The sequence below is a fragment of the Balearica regulorum genome, chromosome 7 (genome assembly GCF_011004875.1).
Source record: "Balearica regulorum gibbericeps isolate bBalReg1 chromosome 7, bBalReg1.pri, whole genome shotgun sequence".
NCBI classification, from domain to species: Eukaryota; Metazoa; Chordata; class Aves; order Gruiformes; family Gruidae; genus Balearica; species Balearica regulorum.
This window is the reverse complement of record NC_046190.1, coordinates 33094135-33113560: the sequence shown is the minus strand read 5'-3', so window position 1 is coordinate 33113560 and position 19426 is coordinate 33094135. Positions and strand designations below refer to the sequence as shown.

General features: G+C 39.8%; 1 protein-coding gene across 11 annotated transcripts in view; it reads left to right on the top strand.

Annotated features, from left to right (window-relative positions):
• The window catches only part of ANK3 (ankyrin 3), a 369687-nt gene that overhangs the window by 210295 nt on the left and 139966 nt on the right, over positions 1–19426 (top strand). For all 11 annotated transcript variants that reach the window (XM_075758815.1, XM_075758817.1, XM_075758816.1 and 8 more), the window contains 4 exons: positions 10055–10156; positions 10627–10725; positions 11101–11199; positions 16149–16247. In XM_075758815.1, the coding sequence (XP_075614930.1) occupies positions 10055–10156; positions 10627–10725; positions 11101–11199; positions 16149–16247 (399 nt within the window). The remainder of the gene's footprint in view (positions 1–10054; positions 10157–10626; positions 10726–11100; positions 11200–16148; positions 16248–19426) is intronic.

Genomic DNA, 19426 nt, shown 5'->3' with positions numbered 1-19426 from the left:
AAGTTTTCCTCGGTGTTTCTCCAGTAACAAACAGCAGTGTGTGTAACACCTGCTCTGGTTTGCTCTGCCTTGCCTTTGTGGTTTGTAGTAATGCAGTGAATTACACACTGGATCTGGAGTTACCAGGTCATACGCATGACAGCAGAATCAAGCGGAAAACAAGATATGGCAAGTTATGGTCAGCAGGGAGATTCAGCTCCTGTAGAACAACGTGACCAAGTCAATGCAGCCAAGTATTCACTGATGCTATTCACCAATAGTTCTTACATATTTCCAGATCGTGCTTAAAATTGTCTCCTGGCAGGTTTCTCAGCTCTTGCCTTTGAGAACTGTTAACTGTCCTGTGTGCAACTGCCCTCGTGAGTTTGCGAAGTGCTAGCTAGGTTTTTCTCTTCCTTAACAACCAAAACTACCTCAGCCAGTCTCTGGCTCCAAGGAGATGTTTGAATTCTTTGGCTTACTGGTTCCACTGATTCTTCCTCATTGTACCAGGGCATATATGTTTCACAGCGTTTCTACAAAGAGGTGTCAGGACAGATTGTTCTGTAAATGTTACAAGCTCTCCTGGTAAACTGCTATGACAAAACTCACCTGATGCCTCCAACCAGCCCTGCAGAACTGACTCTTACCAGGTTTATGGCTGTGTAGCAAACCTTGCCCCAGGAGTCGTCTTAGTACCTGGAAGCTCTTTAGATAATTTCTACTGACCCTTCAGACTCTGTATCTGCCACGTGAGCTACATGGGCTTTTCCAGCCAGCCACTCTCTTCAACAAGGTATTTAGGTGTGTAAATTGGAAGTGGTTCTTTGCTTCTGACAGAGGTCATAATCCCTGCTAGGAAAGTTATACTTTGGCACTTAAAACCTGATAAATGTCTGTAATTCCTGTAAGAATCCTGAACAATGTGTCAAAAATTTCAAAACTCTAGCAGACAGCTTTAAAACTAGCCATTTAAATGGCCTCTTAAGCCTACAAAAGTGTAAACTTTATTATGAGTGGGATTTGCAATACTTGCAGCGTAAATTGGTGTGTATCTGCGTATATTTTTGCCACCTCAGGAAAGGCTTGCCGGTTTACCTCAAACAATATTTCAATTTAATGATGTTCAAACTTCCAAAGGAGAATTATTTTGGTTTTGAATGAGAGATGGATTCAAAGAGGTATAAAGTAGAAAGGCAGAAAGAGAGTAGGAAATTTCTGACTTCACTGTACTGAAAGCTCTTAATAAGTTGTCTAGCTATGGAAGAGGCAATGTAACTTTTCTGATGTTTCTGTAGCTTCTTTACTACAGTATTTTTAGGGAATATTTGTGCATTACACTTCTATTGACATGCAGTTTGCTCTACTTTATTACCAGTAACTTCCACTTCACCACATCTGATTGAAGCATATTTACGTAATATTTTTGTAGTGAGCTCGTTTTGAGTGAATACAGTCTTTCTCCCTAAAAGCAGCAATATTATCTGATTTAGGTTCATAATTTTTCCCCCCATCTGAAATTATAGACAAATACCCTTTAAAAATGTTTTGAAGAGGATTGCTGGATTATTTTCCTTTCCTTTCTGGATCCTGATTCTAAAATCAGATGCACACAGAGAACAGGAGGTGGACCGACATATTTCATGCAGTGATCTGAAGAATGTGACTTTGGCATGGAAATGGCTTTAAATTTGAGCCTGAGATGTGCTCAAATTATCTCCATGCTCATTGGGTAGTCAGTTTCTGAGAGAAAAATAGCAGGGAGGAGATCAATGGCATCTCATCTAGCTTGACATGTAAGAGAGTTATTATCTTCAGGTGAACATAAACATAAGAAGAAACCCTCGAAGCACATCCAACCCTTCTCCAGCTCTTTGCGACTGTGGTAGCAGCTATGAAGGCCAGTGATTTATTTTTCATTTGTTAAGTGTGTGATAGGGAAACTTTAGAGAGTGAGAGATGAGTCATTACAGGCTCAGGAATTTTTTCCCTGAATTTGAAATAAACTTCTAGAAGTTGAGGCTGTCAGCCTGGAGAATGAATCTTGAATTTTAGACGCTTAAATCTTTTGCCTTCAACTGTATCGGATCCTTTTCATTGATTATACATGTGAGTTGGTGACAAAGGACCTGGTTCTCTTTGCACTTCTAATGGAGTACAGTGATTTTACTGGTTTTAGGATCTTGAACAGTGTGTCCCAATTTACGTTGTCATTCAAGTTTGTCTTTTCATACAGGGCAGTCTGATAGCTGAGAAGTCAGTGTTAAAGGAATCTTATTTTCCCATTAAAAGAAAATAATTCTTATGATTTGTTGTTCATGCATCCTTGAAAACATTGTGTGTGTCGTGCAGATGTACATCAATTTTGTAGTCCTGGAAAATTAGGATCTTGCTTTTGGTGTTACTAATTTAACACATTCATATTAGTAATTGTTTTCATAAATTCTTTAGGTGAAGCTGGCACGTTTAAACTTGTGTTTCAAAACCTTATCTGTGCAAACCAGCAAAGAGTATTGGAAGTTGCGTAGACCCTCACCTCCTGTCTGAACATTGTCCCTGTAGGAGAAGTTTGATCTCAGTTCAGGTGTCTTCTGTTGGGTTGTCAGATGTTACTTTTGTTAGAATTGCAGTTAAATTATTCTGTATTTGTTGAGTATCTGTGGTAACAAGTAAATAATAGAGAGATGACAGTTTTAGGGACATTTTCAACGTGGATGTTATGTTCAACATATATAACGTTACATGCGGATGATAGGCAAGGGTTTCCCATCTAGCTCTGTATGTGTTTTTCTGCCTTGGAAATCACAACCCCCTTTGCTCTTTGTAGAAAATCAAAAGAATAACAGCCACTTCTAATTTCTATCTTGTGCTTGAACTTTCTTAGGAAGCAGTCACAATCCACCCAGTGCTGGATTAGTTGCATTATAAGTTTCAGGATTGACTAGATTTATAGTCTGCTGGAGAAGACTGCACATGTAAAGTCTAAGCAACTTGTACAGTAAGAAAGCTGCATCATAGCTTCACAGGAGATGTTTGTCATTGCCAGCAAACAACTTGCTCTAGACCTCTCAATGCTGTTAAAGCCAGGGATAAACACCTCTTGTACTGAAAGCTGTGACATGTTCTTGTATGTAGCAGCCTTAAAATCTCAGGCTCTGGGTCCTTTTCAGCCATCTTCCACTCCAATACAGGTGGTTCATTTTCAGTGGTAGCAGTGAGCACAGATTCAGCATTTTGCCAAGACAGACTCTAACAGGTAGAGTGGTACAAGAGAGTGGATCTTAAAAATGGGTATATACTAAACCTGCGTGTCAGAGACTTACCTTGTCTTGTGGTCTAGGAAGGAAAGAGGCTTATTTGATTGCTTGGATGTTTTCCTGGTTTGGTCAAGGATTTCTAGAAAGGAGGAGCTGAATCTAAAATGTGTTTTCCATTCTGTTTTGAACTGCTTAAATGTGTGATTTTCAGGAAATATTTTATTTTCTCTACAAGCATGTTAAGATTGACTACTGTACAGGGATAGATTCTCAGTTGTTGCAAATACAGTTGATTATAGATTCACATGTAATTTTTGCAGAAATATGAGGAAGTTTAGTCTTCACTGGTGTGACCAAGAAGAGGGGTTTCATGCAGCCTGAAACCAGTCTAGTTTTTAACTTGTGGAAAATGTATTGTAGTTATAGTTGGAATAGGGCCAGTTATAGGGACATTCCAAATAGTATAATATTTTTGGCTACTTTGTCATGCACAATACAATAATATAATCAAAGAAAGTTGATAATTAAGTTGCATGATAGGGCAAACAATTAGAGGGATTTGGTTGGTTTTCAGCCAATAATTAAATAATTTCTCATTCTGCAATCATATTCAAATTAGCTGGCCTTCCCTAGCCAAAAGATTTTTTTTCTTTAAATAGTCAGGCAGTAGGAATGGAGATTTTCCTGTTGCCCTGTGGTTGTGTTTAGGGCTGTGATCCCAAAAGCATCTCTCTGAAGGATAATTAACAGCAGAACTGCAGATAGCAGTTGGCCCCAGGCTGTCACATTCTTATCAGAAGAAAACTTGTATGGTAGTATGGTGTGTAAAGCATGAGTACAGCCGTACTTGTTTGCACAAAGGTAATCATCATCTCATCCGGTGCTACCAGCACCTTTTCTAATAAAGAAGATACAAATGATTTATTTATTTTTTTAATACAGATTCAGTTATGAGGTAGTAGGTAGATACAAAGGATACAGCCGCTTGGATGATGGATGAAGTGTTTCCCCAAACAAATGATATGGCTGGTTTATTTCATGATTCAGATATTGCTGTTAACTGGCCAGTATGGTTTATTTGAAATAAAATTTTATCCCTTACCACGTGAGTGTAACATATTTGCTTGGAGGAAAATTCTAAATTAACCTAGGAGCAAAATCTGTGAAATGCCAAGGACCTCCAATTTCCAGTGTAGTGCTTAGTGCCCATCAGAGTTAGCCTTACTGTAAAAAAACCACCATCAGTTGCAGTAAGCCTGCCCTTATCGCAATAAGCAAAAATGTTATCATCTGTTTCCTCAGATCATCTCATGCTGCTGCAAGACTAGTTTTGTTGAGCACATTTCCAAATGGAAGTAACATAAGTTCATACCTCAAAATGAGGTCATTGCCTCCCCCCCACAACAAATGTTAGGCATGGTTAGCATCTTTTTGTTGGGACTCAAGCCAGAATGCATCCTGCTGCAGCACAATGGGAACCTGCTGGGGGTTTCCCTTCACAACAGCTACTGTTAAAGATGGAGTGAAAAACAAAACCGTGCTCCCAACATGAAAAAAAGACTGGATTTTTAATCTGAAAAAGAAGCCACTGTAAGCAGAACACAAAGGAAAGAGAGATGAGCATAATAAAAATACTATCAGTATGGGGGGGGGGGGGGGGGGGGGCTGTGCTCATTGAAAATAATGGCTTTGCACTTTTGAGGGTTCACTAAATAATACATATTCTCTGTTTTCTGAGAGGACCCTTTCTAGTCCCTTGGAAAAGCCAAGCCAGAACCTGGGTTGACAGTCAGTGCAAATTTTCTAATAGTTTTTGTCTTTACTCATGCTAAATAGTGTCTTACTTCACTGGGAGCACTTGGAGAAAAAGACAGCGAATATTTATTTGCTAGCATGAGTCAGCATCAGCGTTTTCTGTTTTAAAATGGAGGCTTAAGATATAATATCCAAGTGACTTAGGAGTTAGTCTTTCCTGTAATAGAAATGTTTTTAACTCATGTTGCTTTTCCTTAAAATGGGGAAAGGATTCTCAGGTTTTAGCTCTGCACATCACAGGCTCTGCCATCCATCATGTGGCAGGACTAGAGGACCTTAGGGCAAGGAAAGGTTGGGAAACGGAGTACTGCTGCCAGCATGGCTTCAACAGCCTCAGCCCTTCCCAGAGATGTCTCTGGGATGAAGGCTGTAGAAGTGAGCTCCAGACTGGAAAATCTGTTGTGGGCTGCAAGCAGCCCGCAGTTTGCAAGCTCATCAGCCTGCTTTACATTAGAGAATTGAATTTTTATAGCGTAGTACGTTAAAGGGGAATACACAAATTTAAAAGAAATACACATTGCATAAAAACTGCATTCATTAGCCAATCATCTGCATTTATGCATTTCTTAAAACTAGAAATAGTCCCTTTTTCTTCCAAGAAAGTACGGGGGGAGGGGGGAGAAGTCAAGCCGTCTGTGAAGAAAAAGCTTGGTATTATGCACACGTCAGTACTGGTACTCTCTTAAACCCCCTGTTTATGAAATATTGTCTGAATAGCCATTCCAGAACAAAATGCTGTGCACAGGATCTGCGTTCTGTCTCTCCAAGAATTAAAACACTTGTAAGAATCTTGATTTTTAATTTGAGTCTGGGTATAGAGGTTGAAAAGTTAGCATCGCCAGGGAGTAGGGAAAGGCTTTGGGGACACAGCCTGACAACAGGAATCCTGTGCAACCGCACAGGAAGGGCTGCAATCTTTGTGGCTGAGTGCAAGAACATCTAAGATTCAGAGTGCTTTGATGTATGTCCCATGCCTGTTGTTCTCTTGATATTTGTCAAGACAGTGGAGAATCAAAAGGCAATTTTCGTCTTCGTTTCATGTTGGGACTGATTTTTTTTTTTTTTTTAAAAAGGGATCTAAATAGATTGCCAGCATACACAATGCCTCTATCAGGAATATTGAGGTTTAAGTAACTAGGATTGGAGAAAATTTTTATTAGGTCTGTTAAGGGAATGTCCTGTAGACATGTTGTGTGTGTGGAATCTGTCTTTTGCACACCAGCTAGCATGGAGGGTGGAAGTGGGTATATCAAGAATAGTTACCCATGGAGGGAGCACTTACCTGTGCCAGTGTCCTGAGTGATGGTTGGAAACCTAAAATCCTTTTTTCCCCTACTGTGTTTTTTAATGCATTTGATATAACAGGTCCTTGATCAGTCTGTGACATGGGCTCCCAGGCACGATGGCAATCCAGATAAATAATTATTAACATTATTGTTACACTTGTTTGATCTTTTAAATCCTTCAGCGATTTGAGCTTGGGCTCTGATGTTGCTCTTGTGTGTGCAATATGGAAGCAATTACAGGCTCTATCAGGGACTCAAAGAGCCTTTGTTTTAAACAAAATAGTGCTAATTGGAAATGATATTTTTCTACTCTATTGTGGTATTTTGAAAAAATGAATTTAGGCTTAAAATAGAAATGTAAAGTTGAGAGAATTTTAGAATCAGAAATATGAAAGCTTTGGTTTGATGGTTTTGATCAATGTTTACTGACCCCTACACTTAGCTTTTCTAAAAGTTGGATAACATTCATTGGTGTTTCTGGGTTTTGGAAGTACAATGTCATAAAAACAAGGGTATTCAAGGCATTTTGCAAGGTAGAAAAATTGGGTAAGACCATTCTCTACCTGAGCAGGTCTGAAGTAATGCTTTAGTTCTAGGGAAAGTGGCAGCTGGCATTGCTACTTTTAGAGAGGCTGGAATTGCTTTTGATTTCCAAAGATGTTGGCTCTCCTTTCTCTCTAATGTTATTGCTTGTTTCTGCTTATGGCAGAGACTGTTATGGGTGGAGAGAATCCCAGAGGCCCCGTGGAACATTTTGCACAATTGTATAACCTCAGTCTGTTATCTGTTTGTGCAAATCTTAAAATTTCTGTGCATGGTGGCCCAGAAAGGGTGAGTTAACCAACTGAGGTGAGTTAACCCAGCCTGAGGGCTTGGTAGCTTTAGCCAAGGTCAGAAAAAAAGGTTTTCCTCTTTCTTGGTGCACGGGGATGTGTTGCACCCTGGCCGCTGAGGCAGCTTATGCAGTTTCACACGCTAGCTCACATCACATTGAAGTAACTGGAAACCAGTAAGGTGGACACTGGAAGTGCCAGCTCGGATCAGCTGAAGTGTGGGAGAGTTTGTGTTACCCTCGGCGTGCTGTTAAATGGCAGCTTCTCCTGGTGCTTCTTCGTTGTCATTGTAGTCCCTGCGCACCTTGGCGCTGCTTTTTTCTGTGTGGTGCCGGAAGCCTGTCCCTGTCTGAGCAGCGGGAGTCCCAGCACCCCACTAGCCCAGCCACTCGGGTGGCAAACAGGCTGCTGGTGTCAGTGACGCTTCTGGACAGTTTGAGCAAAGGAGTGAGGTTTGAGTGGTGACTGGCAAAGGAGGGCACGCTGTTTGCTTGAGGGATTTCAGGAATAGGTTTGTGCATCACTTAGCAGCACCTGAGCTAGCTTGATGTGAAATATTTTTATACATCCCCAGGCTGGAAGTGTGACTTAACCTTTGTCCTTCCTCCCATTAGCAAGCAAGTGCTCCCAAGAGAAGTCCTTAAAAGACATAGGTATTGCTCTCCCTCTACAGTGAAACAGCAGTTAGCTATTCATGTGAATATCATCTATTTATCACTCCTCCTCCCCCATTCTGTTTGAGCAAACAGAAAGGTTTAAATATTTCTCTGTGTGAGCAGTGTTTCTTGTCTGGCATGCATTAATGTGACTGGTGGGAACTAATTTTCCATAGCAAGCTTCTCTGGTGCATCCCTTCCCCACCCAGAAGCAGCTGTAAACAGCTGATGTAAATTATCATCCTCCTGCTGACTGTGCCAAACAGCCACGCCACGCCATTAGACTGGGACAAAAAGGGCTCCCGGTCTATTAAGTCCTCCCTCATACCTTTGGTAATGCTGATAAAATGCTGACCTGTTTTTTACCCCAGTGGCTGCTGTTGCTAAGCACTGAGAAAATGACCTGTCTCCTGGAATAATCTGCATTGCACAGTTCAGATGATCTTCCAAATGAAAGTGTTTTACCGCACCTCTCAAGGCAGCCCCTCTTCCCCATAGTCTTTACAGTTCTGACCGTGTAGTTTGTGGCAGCACCTTGTTTTTGATGGAGCCTAATTAAACACTGGTATTTAGGGGCCATTTGGTTGGAAGCACATCACAGAGGTTGATCTGTAATGATCAGCATGGCGTGCTTGGAAAAGAACGATTAAGAGCAGGGAAGGTTGTAAGCTGGTAACTTACCATCACAAAGTGGAATGCCATGTGCGCAAAACTCAGGAGAAAATGAAGAGTCCATAAGTAATGGTCCTCTCCTTGGAGGAGAGAGCTTGCTGTATTGAAAGTGCTAGGATAATAGTCTTGTCGTACAAGTCTGGTGCAAAGAAAGCAGACTTCTTACCCACTTTTCATTTTGCTGTTGTTATGCCCAAGATTGCTTCATCCTGCATGCAAACATGACTTCAGATGGGCTTGAAGCAATGTTTACACAGAACATCCAGTTTGCAGTGGCTGCATTGATAGGAAAGGAGAAAAGTCTATAGCAAATCCAGAAACTGGGGAATGAAAAAAAAAAAATTTGAGTACTGGATAAGTAACTGAGCTTTGGTGCTAGGTTGTTTTATGTTTCTCTCAGCAATTACTGCCTGTAATTTTTTCTCTAAAGGTAATTGTTGTACTCTTTTAGAACCTTAAGGATCATAAAGCACTTAAAGTTGTAGCGATGTAAGCCTGTGATGAAATGGTACTGAGGGGAAAAAAAAAGACAATTCCTGTTATAATAATGGAGAAGAGGGTACAAAAGATGTGTTGACTGCCCAAGATGCCAGGGGAAGCTGTGGCACAGATAAAATCAAAGATTATACGATTTGCCCCTCTTGAAAGCTAACACAGTTCATTCCACTTGCTCCAAGGCAGGATCAGCATTATCTAAACCGTCCTTGGTAGATATTTGCATAACTTGTTGTTAAAACCCTCTGGGGATGGGAATTACTTTCAGTGATCTCTTTCATGACTTAACCATCCTTTCTGCCATCCTTATATTCAAGCTGAAGTCATCATAAAGCAAATTTGCCCAGCTATCTTTAAAGCAAGATCTGAAAAAAGAAAAAGCAAAAAAAAAAAAAAAAAAAAAAGGCAGTTTAGATAATAGCACCATACCTAGGGATTTCTGGCTTCTTCACTGAATGTGAACAGATATTGTAAATAAAGTGTGCATATAAGAGGGAGGATGGAGAAAATAAAATGTAATCAGACATTAGATTTTTAAATGCCTTAATTTGTAGAACCATGTTTTTACATTCAGGTAGTCCAGTCCTTCAATGTTGAGTATTTTTGGTTTTTTTTTAAATCTGTCATGTGAGATCTCGCAGTACTGGTCTGGTATGTTCAGCTTGGACATTAAAGGTGGTGTGACACTTTTGGAAAGAGCAGAGTGGTTTCCATGGAGTCCTACCCTGAGCCTCACCATGTTTGTCTTCCATGCTGGGTACCAGATGTGTCCCTGGCTACTAGCCTTGCGTGTTAGATGATGCTGCATAATTCACGTTTATGTATGAAGTCAAATCTTGTACTGCCTAGTCAGGCGGACAGCCTATTTAAAGCAGAGGGAGTTTGCATAAGCAAGGAGGGCAGGATTTGACCCATATTTGATAAGGCAGTTTGGGATCCTTTCATGTCTAGTTAAATGTACGTACAATACGTTGTATCATTAGTAACTCCTTTGCCAAGGGAATATATTTTTATACTGTGCTGTAATTTCTAATGAGACTTTCCCTTTTTTTTTCTTGTAGTCTGACACAAATGCAAGTTACCTGAGAGCTGCTCGAGCTGGCAACTTGGAAAAGGCTCTTGACTACTTAAAAAGTGGAGTGGACATCAACATTTCAAATCAGGTTGAAGAATATTTTGATCAAATTTGCTGGATAAATACCTTTCTCACTGTTTCTCAAATCTGTCTTTATATTTGCACTTCATGTCAGTGGTAACTTATGTGGTTTTTGATGAACCGTGTTTACGTATTTTATCCAATTAAAACTTTTATTTTTACCCCTTACCAAGACATCATTTCACTTCCACTTGGAGAATGTTGTGTTGTTTCACATTTACTTTCATTCCATTTGTATTACATCAGGTCATGGGACAGCACTCAGAGCTTGAGACCCCAGAGCTAGTATATCTTGACTTAATTCATACTCTTTCCTTGTAATCTAGTTCTTGTAAACTTTACCTAAGAATAGTTTTTTGGAAACAGTCCTCTCACTGGGATATAATAATTTGTCTCCTGATATGTTTTTTGCTACACTAGAAAGACTTTGCCAATCTTTTCCATTGCTTTTCTTTTTTTTTTTTTTCTTTTAATCAGAATGGGTTGAATGCTCTCCATCTCGCTTCCAAAGAAGGGCACGTAGAAGTTGTCTCTGAACTGATACAGCGAGGTGCCAGCGTGGATGCGGCCACAAAGGTTAGTCAGGCCTATCTAATTGTCCCCTTGTTCACACCGATGGCATGGGCACAAAGTGTCAGCCAATTGATTACTGACATTACTGCAGCAGTAATTGCCTATTTTCCACTGGTGAAGTGGTCTCAATAATTGTTTAATAGAAATCTTTTAGATTATAGTAAATGTCACAGGTTACTAGGGATGAGATTTACTGAACAAACTGTAGATTCGTGTCTTGGCTCCTGTCCATATCTTTTAGAATAACTTACCCGTTAGAAGTACCCAGAAAGAGTATTTTATTGCAAGAAATGGTATATTTTAAAGTGGAACATACAGTGTCATGTATTCAAGCTCAAGTTTTGTACTCTTTTCAAATACTACTGCCTCTAATTTCAGAAAGGAAACACAGCATTGCACATAGCATCCCTCGCTGGACAAGCAGAAGTAGTCAAAGTGTTGGTTACAAATCGGGCCAATGTCAATGCACAGTCTCAGGTAAAGTAATGTTTGTCTATTCGGTACTATCAAAAACTTTGCTGACATTAAAATCCTTCTCCCCTTATAAACTGTAATATTAGTAAGTATATTTGTTAGATCTCATTGCATTAATGCTGGCCCTTGAAAATAGGGTTTGATAGAGTCAGTAAGATGAATGTAATCCTGCTAACATGAAAAAACATTCTTTTTTTGTCTGTTCCACCCACATAGGTGACTGACAACAGGTGCAAGGACAAAGTTTAAACACACAGCTGCCACTTTATTAATAAAGCAGGCATTTCAGTTAGTGTAGTGCTGAGTTCATTCCCACCTGGTAACTCAACATACAATTAAAACTTTAAAAGCTTCCAGCTCTCTCCCTTATGCTCTACTCCTTGCCAGGTGGTCAGTGTATCATGGTCTTATCAAGTCGTCTTCCCCCTAGGCATGACAGTGCAGTGAAATCCCAGGTTGTGCTCGGGCCTTTTCCCACATGGGATGTCAACCTTCAGTTGGGATTAACTCTTGAGTTGCCCACCTCATTCATGAACAGAGAAAGCATAGAAATAACATCTCTGATTTAAGTTGTCCAGAAGCCACACAGATGCACACCCCCGGAGAAGAAGAAAGTGGAGGGACATCCAGAGGTGTTTGCAGGATACTGGAAGTGGTTGTGTAACAGGCAGCACAGCAAAGCATTTACCCTTCAGCCTTACATCTGCCCTCCAGTGTCCTATGAGCTGCTAATTGTTACAGAGTCAGAAGAGATACTGATAGAACAGGAGAGTGGGAGAGAACTTGTTCAAATGAAAGGGATCCTGTTTCACGTAATGCAGTGCCTCAGGCTTAATTGAGCTCATCCCCTTTCCTCCTAACAAGGAGGTACTGCAAGCATATGCAGAGCTTTTAAGTTTGGTCAAGTCCTTTGAATGAATATTTAGGTAAATTATAGGAAATTTGAAATAAAGGAAAACTCTGCTGGTGGTAGAAGCAAAGCAGCAAAATGAAACAGAGAAAAACTGTGGCTCAAAAAATGCATAAACCACAGACTGTTGAAAGCTGGCTGGCTGTGCCTTAGGAGGTGTCCCCCCATGCCTGCTCCATTCCCGTTCTCCCTGCTTAGGGGCTGGCTGGCAGGCAGTGTCAGAGAAAAGGGATCGGATTAAGGGATGGTCTTCTCATCTGGCCCAGTATTGCCTAAAAAGGGAAATTTAAAAATGTACCTATTAAATAAACATTTTTTCAATGATCCCTCAAATAATACAAACAAAATGTTTAATAGAATTTATTTCAAGAATGTAAGTTACTTCTGATCTGTATTTCATGTTTCCTTCACCTAGACAAATTAAACAGGCTAGTCAGTTCTCCTTTCTTACTATTTCGTACTAGCTAGATACAGCAATATTTGGTTTCAGGCATCATCTAATTTGAATTTAAAGAGTACAACAACAACAAAAGCTAGTTTTAAGTACAATCTTCCACGACTGTTAAGAAGTAAAACAAAGCAGAAATACTTCCAGTGGTTTTCCTGTTAAATAAATTAAGATGACTTTGAAAGGATCTCTTCTGCTTGTGTTTGAGAACTTGTATATTCAGCCCTAAAACCAAAAATAATCTGAGATTGTAAACATCTTATATAACTGCATTCCCATACACCCTAAGGTTTTGCCACATGTTACCCTTATTTTGCTAACATATGAAAATTAACGATTTTTATCGTTTTTCCCCCCATTATGGATGCATTTGATGTCTTTGCTTGAGACACACGTGTACTGGCCATTCCACACCAATACCTAGCAGTGAGATACTCCAGTTGGGATAAGTCTTCTGGGGAGGTCCCTGGAGTTCCCTGTTACCTGCCCCTGGAGCAGCTTTGTCCGCAGTACTGAACATCACTTGAGCTTTCCTAAGGCTAGAATAAAGTTCTGCTGAATTTGGCATACCCACAGAGAGACCACCCAAAGATTTGTTCTGGTTTGGTTTTCTTTTTGATGCTGACCCTGTTTTCTGTGAGTTTGCCTTTATCCTCTCTTCCCTTGAAGAACAACTCTACCCTGCTGATAGTGCCAGTGTTAATGATTTAAGACCTTCTTTAACCAAAGCTTTCTGTCCTTTAAAAAACAAACAAACAAAAAGTTAATTTTTACTGAGTCTGAATTTTTACCTCTAAGGGCTATTTATTACTATTGAAGACAAAATGCTTTCCTTAGGCTTGTGGCTCTCTGGCAATTTCAGCCCCTTTTTTAAAGAGAGAAGAAAAAGCAAAGTATGGGGGGGAAAGACGTTGAATACTCTACAATAACTTAACATAGGAGAAAAGGTTCTGCTCTGCCTCCAAATGCTAATAATAATTGGTTATGAGAATTTTTGCCTATTAATTATTTTCTGAAACTAATAATTAGGAAGTGTTTCCTGCTTCCTTTCTAAATGCAAATGTTTGAAACTTAAAAAATTAATCTTTGTTTCCAGCTGAGTTAGTAAATAGATTTTGAGTATGCCATGAATTGATAGGGAAAAATGCCAGACTCTGCTGTTCACTATAATAATAACTTGTAACGTGACATATTAGGTACCTTAGCAAGCACTTTCTGGCTTCTTTGTTTTTCACTAAGCAGAATTCTAACTGCACAGTAACTAAACCATTAGGCCTTGGTTCTGGAGAGTGCATTAACACATTGCTAACTTTAGGCTTTGGCTCCGGTAGGACTTCAGCGCCTGCTTTATGCTTGTAGCGATGCTTTCCTGAATAGAGACCAAATTATCAAAATACTGGAACAGCAACAGACCTTGCAGCCTGTGCAAGCCTTGTAAACATGTGGCTTCCCAGCTGCTCAGTGTCTTGTTGATGGTAAAGTTCCTCTTGGATCAAACATCCAGTTCACGCCATTTCCTGTCCAACTGTCCTTTCTTCTGACCTCCTATTTGTCTCTGCTGGCAGCGAAGCCTGTGTGCTCGGCCTCAGGTCACCTACGCTCTCCTGTGTGCTCTGTGTTGGACGTGTGCCCTGCAACTCTGCCCCGTTGCTGTGACAGTCAGATGTCTCTCAGCTGTTTTCGCTGTGGCTACTATAATTCAGCCAAAATTCACTGCTATAGGTTTTAAGCTACGGTTTCACTTCAGCTCTCCAGAGCCCAGAATGTTGGGGTTTTTTTTCTTTGATGCAAATATATGGCCAAACTCTTCTCAGCTCATCTCTGTTTGCCTCCATTGGTTTCCTGCAAGATCTAGGTCTGTGTCCTCTGTAACTGTTGTAGCCAAATTCCTGAGCTGCTCCCCCTGTGCCTCCCACCCTGCTGAAATGTCTGCCCTGGCCACGTTGCAGACGTGAGAGTACTGATACTCTCAGCCAAACCCAGTCATATGGAAGCACTTCCTTAACCTTTCTGTTATTTAAGCCAGATGAAATCTCTCTTCTGTTTTACCTGTTATTTTTAACTAGCCTTTGCCTCCTATTTTATTTTGTATTTCCTTTTCTCCTCGTCCTCCCCACCCTCTGGAGTAACAACCAGAAGTGGTGTGTGGTGGAGTGAGAGGTCCAGGGGAATCTTAGCAGGGAGCAGTTGAAAAGCAAAGTTGCTACCCCCATTCAGCTGATCCTGTGTGAAGTTAACTTAAGAGAAGTCTGAGGTTCACAGAAATCCTAGTGGCGTGAGATCTGGAAGATAATGAGAAGACAGAACCCACTGAAACCTCAGTGACCCTCCTGGCCAAAATGTTTAATGGTGTCATCACCCATGCCATCACCCATAAGGAAAGGAATCAGGCAAAATCTAGCAGTGATGTGTCTGATGGAGTAATGCTGGAATATGAAGGGTAAAAACATGTTATCGTGCTAGATCAGAGGAGAAAGGGATTGTTCTTACTGCTGATGCTGCTTTGGTTGCTTCAGCAGTATCAAACTGCTCAGTCAATAGTATATAGGTGTTTTAAGTTATAAAATGTGTTTACCACATTTTGTAGTTTGCAATTCTGTCAGACTGAGGGATGTGCAGTGCTGTATGAAAGCCAAGCAATTTGAGGTGCACATCAGCAACTTCTGTAAATTCCTTTAGAGGTATCTTGAACCCAGGACAGGCTTCATGACTTTATTTTGCTGTTTTGGTTTTGTGAGTGACATCAAAACTATGAATTTCAGAAATGCATAGAACAATAAGGAAAAATACATTGTCTTAATGTTAGCACCCAAAAATTCAATTCCTGAAATGCTGTGACCTGTATACAGTTAAGGCAAACACAAAAGCATTGGCTGTAAGAGGAAAGCACTAGCCAAAGAATGAGTTAAGCTCTGCAGTCTCTAATATGTGTATTGTAATGATTGAAATCGCTCACTTAAGCATAATTTGAGAAATGCTCTAATGTGATCGGAAACACTGATAAACCTCTGTCTCAAACTACTGAGAACCAATGATCCTGAGATCTCCTGGTGCCTGAAATATGAAGTGGCTCAGTGACCACAAGCAGGCTCGGCTCAAAAGGCAGCTCTTTGAGGAGACAAAGGCATAAGTAGCTGGCACAAGTGAAAGAGAAGTCAAAGCTAATGGAGAGAAGAGAAAAAATTGGAACGTATTCTGAAGAGCCATTGCCCTTGCTTTTGCTACAGACTTGTGTTGTGTTTACCTGTCCCATTTTGTGTTTCTGTTGCTGTGGCTACATTTATTGGGAATCATAGCTCATCTCTACCAAATGGTCTGTCCAGATTGGTTTTTAGTTTGACTAAACAACAGATGTAAAGGGAAGTATTCTCGCTTAGCTGTGGGAATTGTATCTGGACAGCTGAAAGATTCCACTGTGTCCTTTTAATGTTACTACTCTTCTCCTATCTTCGTTTAAATCAGGGGAGATCATGCCATTAACTGGCATGTGAGCACACAGTTTATTTTGTTTCCTCCAAATCTACTGAGTTTGACAGATATACGGTATGTATGAAATGTTTGTGGAGTATTTACACTCTTGGTTTCCTATTTCAGAATGGTTTCACTCCACTGTATATGGCAGCCCAAGAAAACCACCTGGAGGTTGTTAAGTTTCTTCTTGACAATGGTGCCAGTCAAAGCCTTGCCACAGAGGTAAAAGTTTGATTTCACATTTTATGAACAGAGTAAAATGTGCTTCAGCATTGATTGTTGCCAGCTTATATGAAACTAGTATTTTAAATACAAAATTAAAGACCAATAAGGAGTTCTCTCTGCAAAGTATGCTAATGAATACTGAGTTGTTGGCTTTTCAGCAATTTAAACTATCTCTTGCCATTTCTAAAATAAAAAATTACTTTAACTAGAAACAGTCCTAAAAATAGACGTGTTCTTAGTCGTAACGGGTAATCTTTCAGGTTAAGTGCTCAAACGGGGAAGCTGTGTCCATAATACAAAAGTTCTCTGTGCTTTCGTTAAAAATACTGAGTATTGCAGAGGGCAACCATGAAGCGAGAACAACGTTTACCTACACTTTGGGGGCAGCCCTGGGATATCCAGGAGAACCCAGGGCTACTTAGTGCTTGGAGCATTTTCTGAACTGCATTTAGTCATGTTGATACCCTCTCTGTAGTACCCAGTTATCCCATCTGGTTTTGCAGTGATAATTTCAAGGTGACAGAAAGATGCAAGGTCCATTCTTGAAGGTGTTCTGTGATCTTTCTAGAACAACTCATTTTATTTCTTGCTTTAAAAAGTAATACTAACTCAAATAAGGCAACCTGGAAGGAAAAAGAATAGCAGACATATTAATAGTCTTAAATGCACTGCATTGAGATATGTTTTTAATCTGATGCATTTTTAGTTTTCTTAATTCCAAGATTTTACTACCAAAAAAAAGGTATTTCAGTATGTGCGCTAATATTTATTAAATTCTGATTGCTCTATCAGAACTGATTCCATGAAAGAAATAATGCTTATTTGAAAAAGTCCTACTTTTTGCAAAATATGAAATGCAAAATTAGTTTATTGCACTACTATACATTATAGTATCACTGTATAATGATGTATATATGGAATCTTTTTCTTCTCTTCCGAAGTCAGCACTGTAAAAAATGAATCATTAATGGATCAAAATTATGTTTCCAAAATCACTAAAAATTAGTTATAACCAGAGGTGTACATTAGAAACTGCTTTCTGGAAATGCTCAAAGATAGGAAAGCCAAGGAATACCAAAATGAAATATGTTAAATCTGGAAAATTAACTGAAAATTGTCATTTTCATAATACTAATTTCTATTTCTTTGTAAAAACTTGGAAACAAAGTAGTCACGGGACCCCCAGAAATGTAAAATAGATTCAGACTTTTGAAAATATTCTTGCCACTGTATTATTTTCTGAAAATAGAAATTTTTAAAATTGTGCATGGGTACTTGGTTCTTTTTCTTTGGTATTGTTTTTCCCTTGAGCATTGTATGTCAGTTTAGGTTGAGCTTTTCTCCAACTCAGCTTGACGATAAGGTGCAATCTAATTTTATCCATGGAGAATTCCTTTGAAGATACCAGACTACAAAGCAATGTGGCCTTTGTTGCCTTACTTGTTTGAGATAGTCGCTTATGGGTGCTTTTTTATTTTCTCGTGGTCTAAGTTTTTGTATAAATCTGATTAATCTTTATCTTTGTAAGTGCTTAAACTATTGTCACTTAACTAAATAGTCATTAAAGTAAAACTCTTTAACAAAGGCATTTTAATCTAAACAAAAAAGTAGAACCAACTGTTTTCTTTAAAATGTTTTTTAGTTTTGTTTTGTTTTTTCTGGAGTGGGCTTTGCCTTATGTTTTAAAGTGCAGTTGCTAATTATAGTACTGGCATCACGATGCTTGCAATTGCTTTTTGTGGGTTGGCGTCTTCAGAGAGCCTATAGTGGAAATGCGTTCTTGTCGGTGCTAATATTCTTGGTCGCAGTTTGCTTGGCCGTGGTACAGTGACCTCTGCACGCGCTGAAATGATGGGCGAGACTCATCAGAGTTAGGAAACTGGGGGTATAGAGGATGGCAGCTCTTCTGGGCTTGAAATGAAGTGCTCCCTCTCATTTGTCCACTCCCTTTTCCCTAAGGAAAGGAGAAAATGTGTTCCTAGGATTATTTTTTTAATGTTATTGTTACCAGCATGTTTAGCAGGAGAGAAAGCCCGATGAGAAAAGAAGACATTGTAGGTAGCTAAACCACTTTTCTTTGTGAAGCGGCTGACTGTGCCTCTGCCATCGGCTGTGTAAATAGACCAGGAAGCCAATGTGTGTCAGTCACTAAGGTGTGAGCTGTCGCACTCAGGCCTTCTCCAGGCTGGAGCCTCCATTTCTGCAGGTACAGCATAGCTATATTGCCAGAGCCCTCTTGTGGGGATGCTCATGGAGTTTTTTGGCCTTCAGAGCTATACAGCAGTTTTCACGCCCTGTGCCGTGCTCTGCCCGCAGTCTGAGGCTGCGCAGTTGTTTCAACCCGGGAGCTGCTCACAGCCCAGAGCCCAGCCCCGCTACTGGAGGATGGCAAGCTGGAGGCAAAGGGGAACGCTGTGGTTAAATGAGCTAAAAAAAAAAAAAAAATCATGAGAGGGAGGGAAAAAAAAAAAGCTTGTGATTTTTTTTTTTCTTTCTCCTATGCAATTTTGAATGCTCTTTTTCAGAACTCCTCCTGTTTCTCCTCTTAAATTGAGGTGCTCTTTGTTTGGGAAGCTAGAGAGAGAAATTCCTTATTGAAAACACTACATTTAGTCCCCAAAGTTAAAAAGTTAACACTTGAACTCTGTGCTTTTGACATAGCGTGGGGATCTACGTTCTTCTGTGTCATTGCTGCACTTTTATTTCACGCTTACACAATTTCACCGTGACAGAAGTAGTTGAAAAGTGAAAGAAGGTGTTTATCTACTAAACTTAGTGAAGTTTGGTAATATAAGCTTTGGCTATATTGATAAAGAGTCAAATGTAATAAATAAATATCCCAAGTAGAGTAATTTGCATTTGTGATTTTTTTTGAGTGATTTATGGGTATTATCTGGGGCAAAGCTGAATGCATTCCTGGATTGGGATGCCACTTTGATGTTTGGAAAGGAGCAGAATGTAAATGACAACTCTTTCATTCTTCAGTTTTCTAAAAATCCATAAAAATAAAATTATGAAAGCATCTCAGCTTGTACTTTTCATGTGTTTGAGGAATCCACTCTAACATCTGTTAAACAAAAATCTTCTATTTTCCAGGTTCTTTATTCTGTACTATTTTGGCTGTTCCTAGTCTGAAAGGAAATAATTTCTGTTTGTCATAGGATTGTCCATCACAT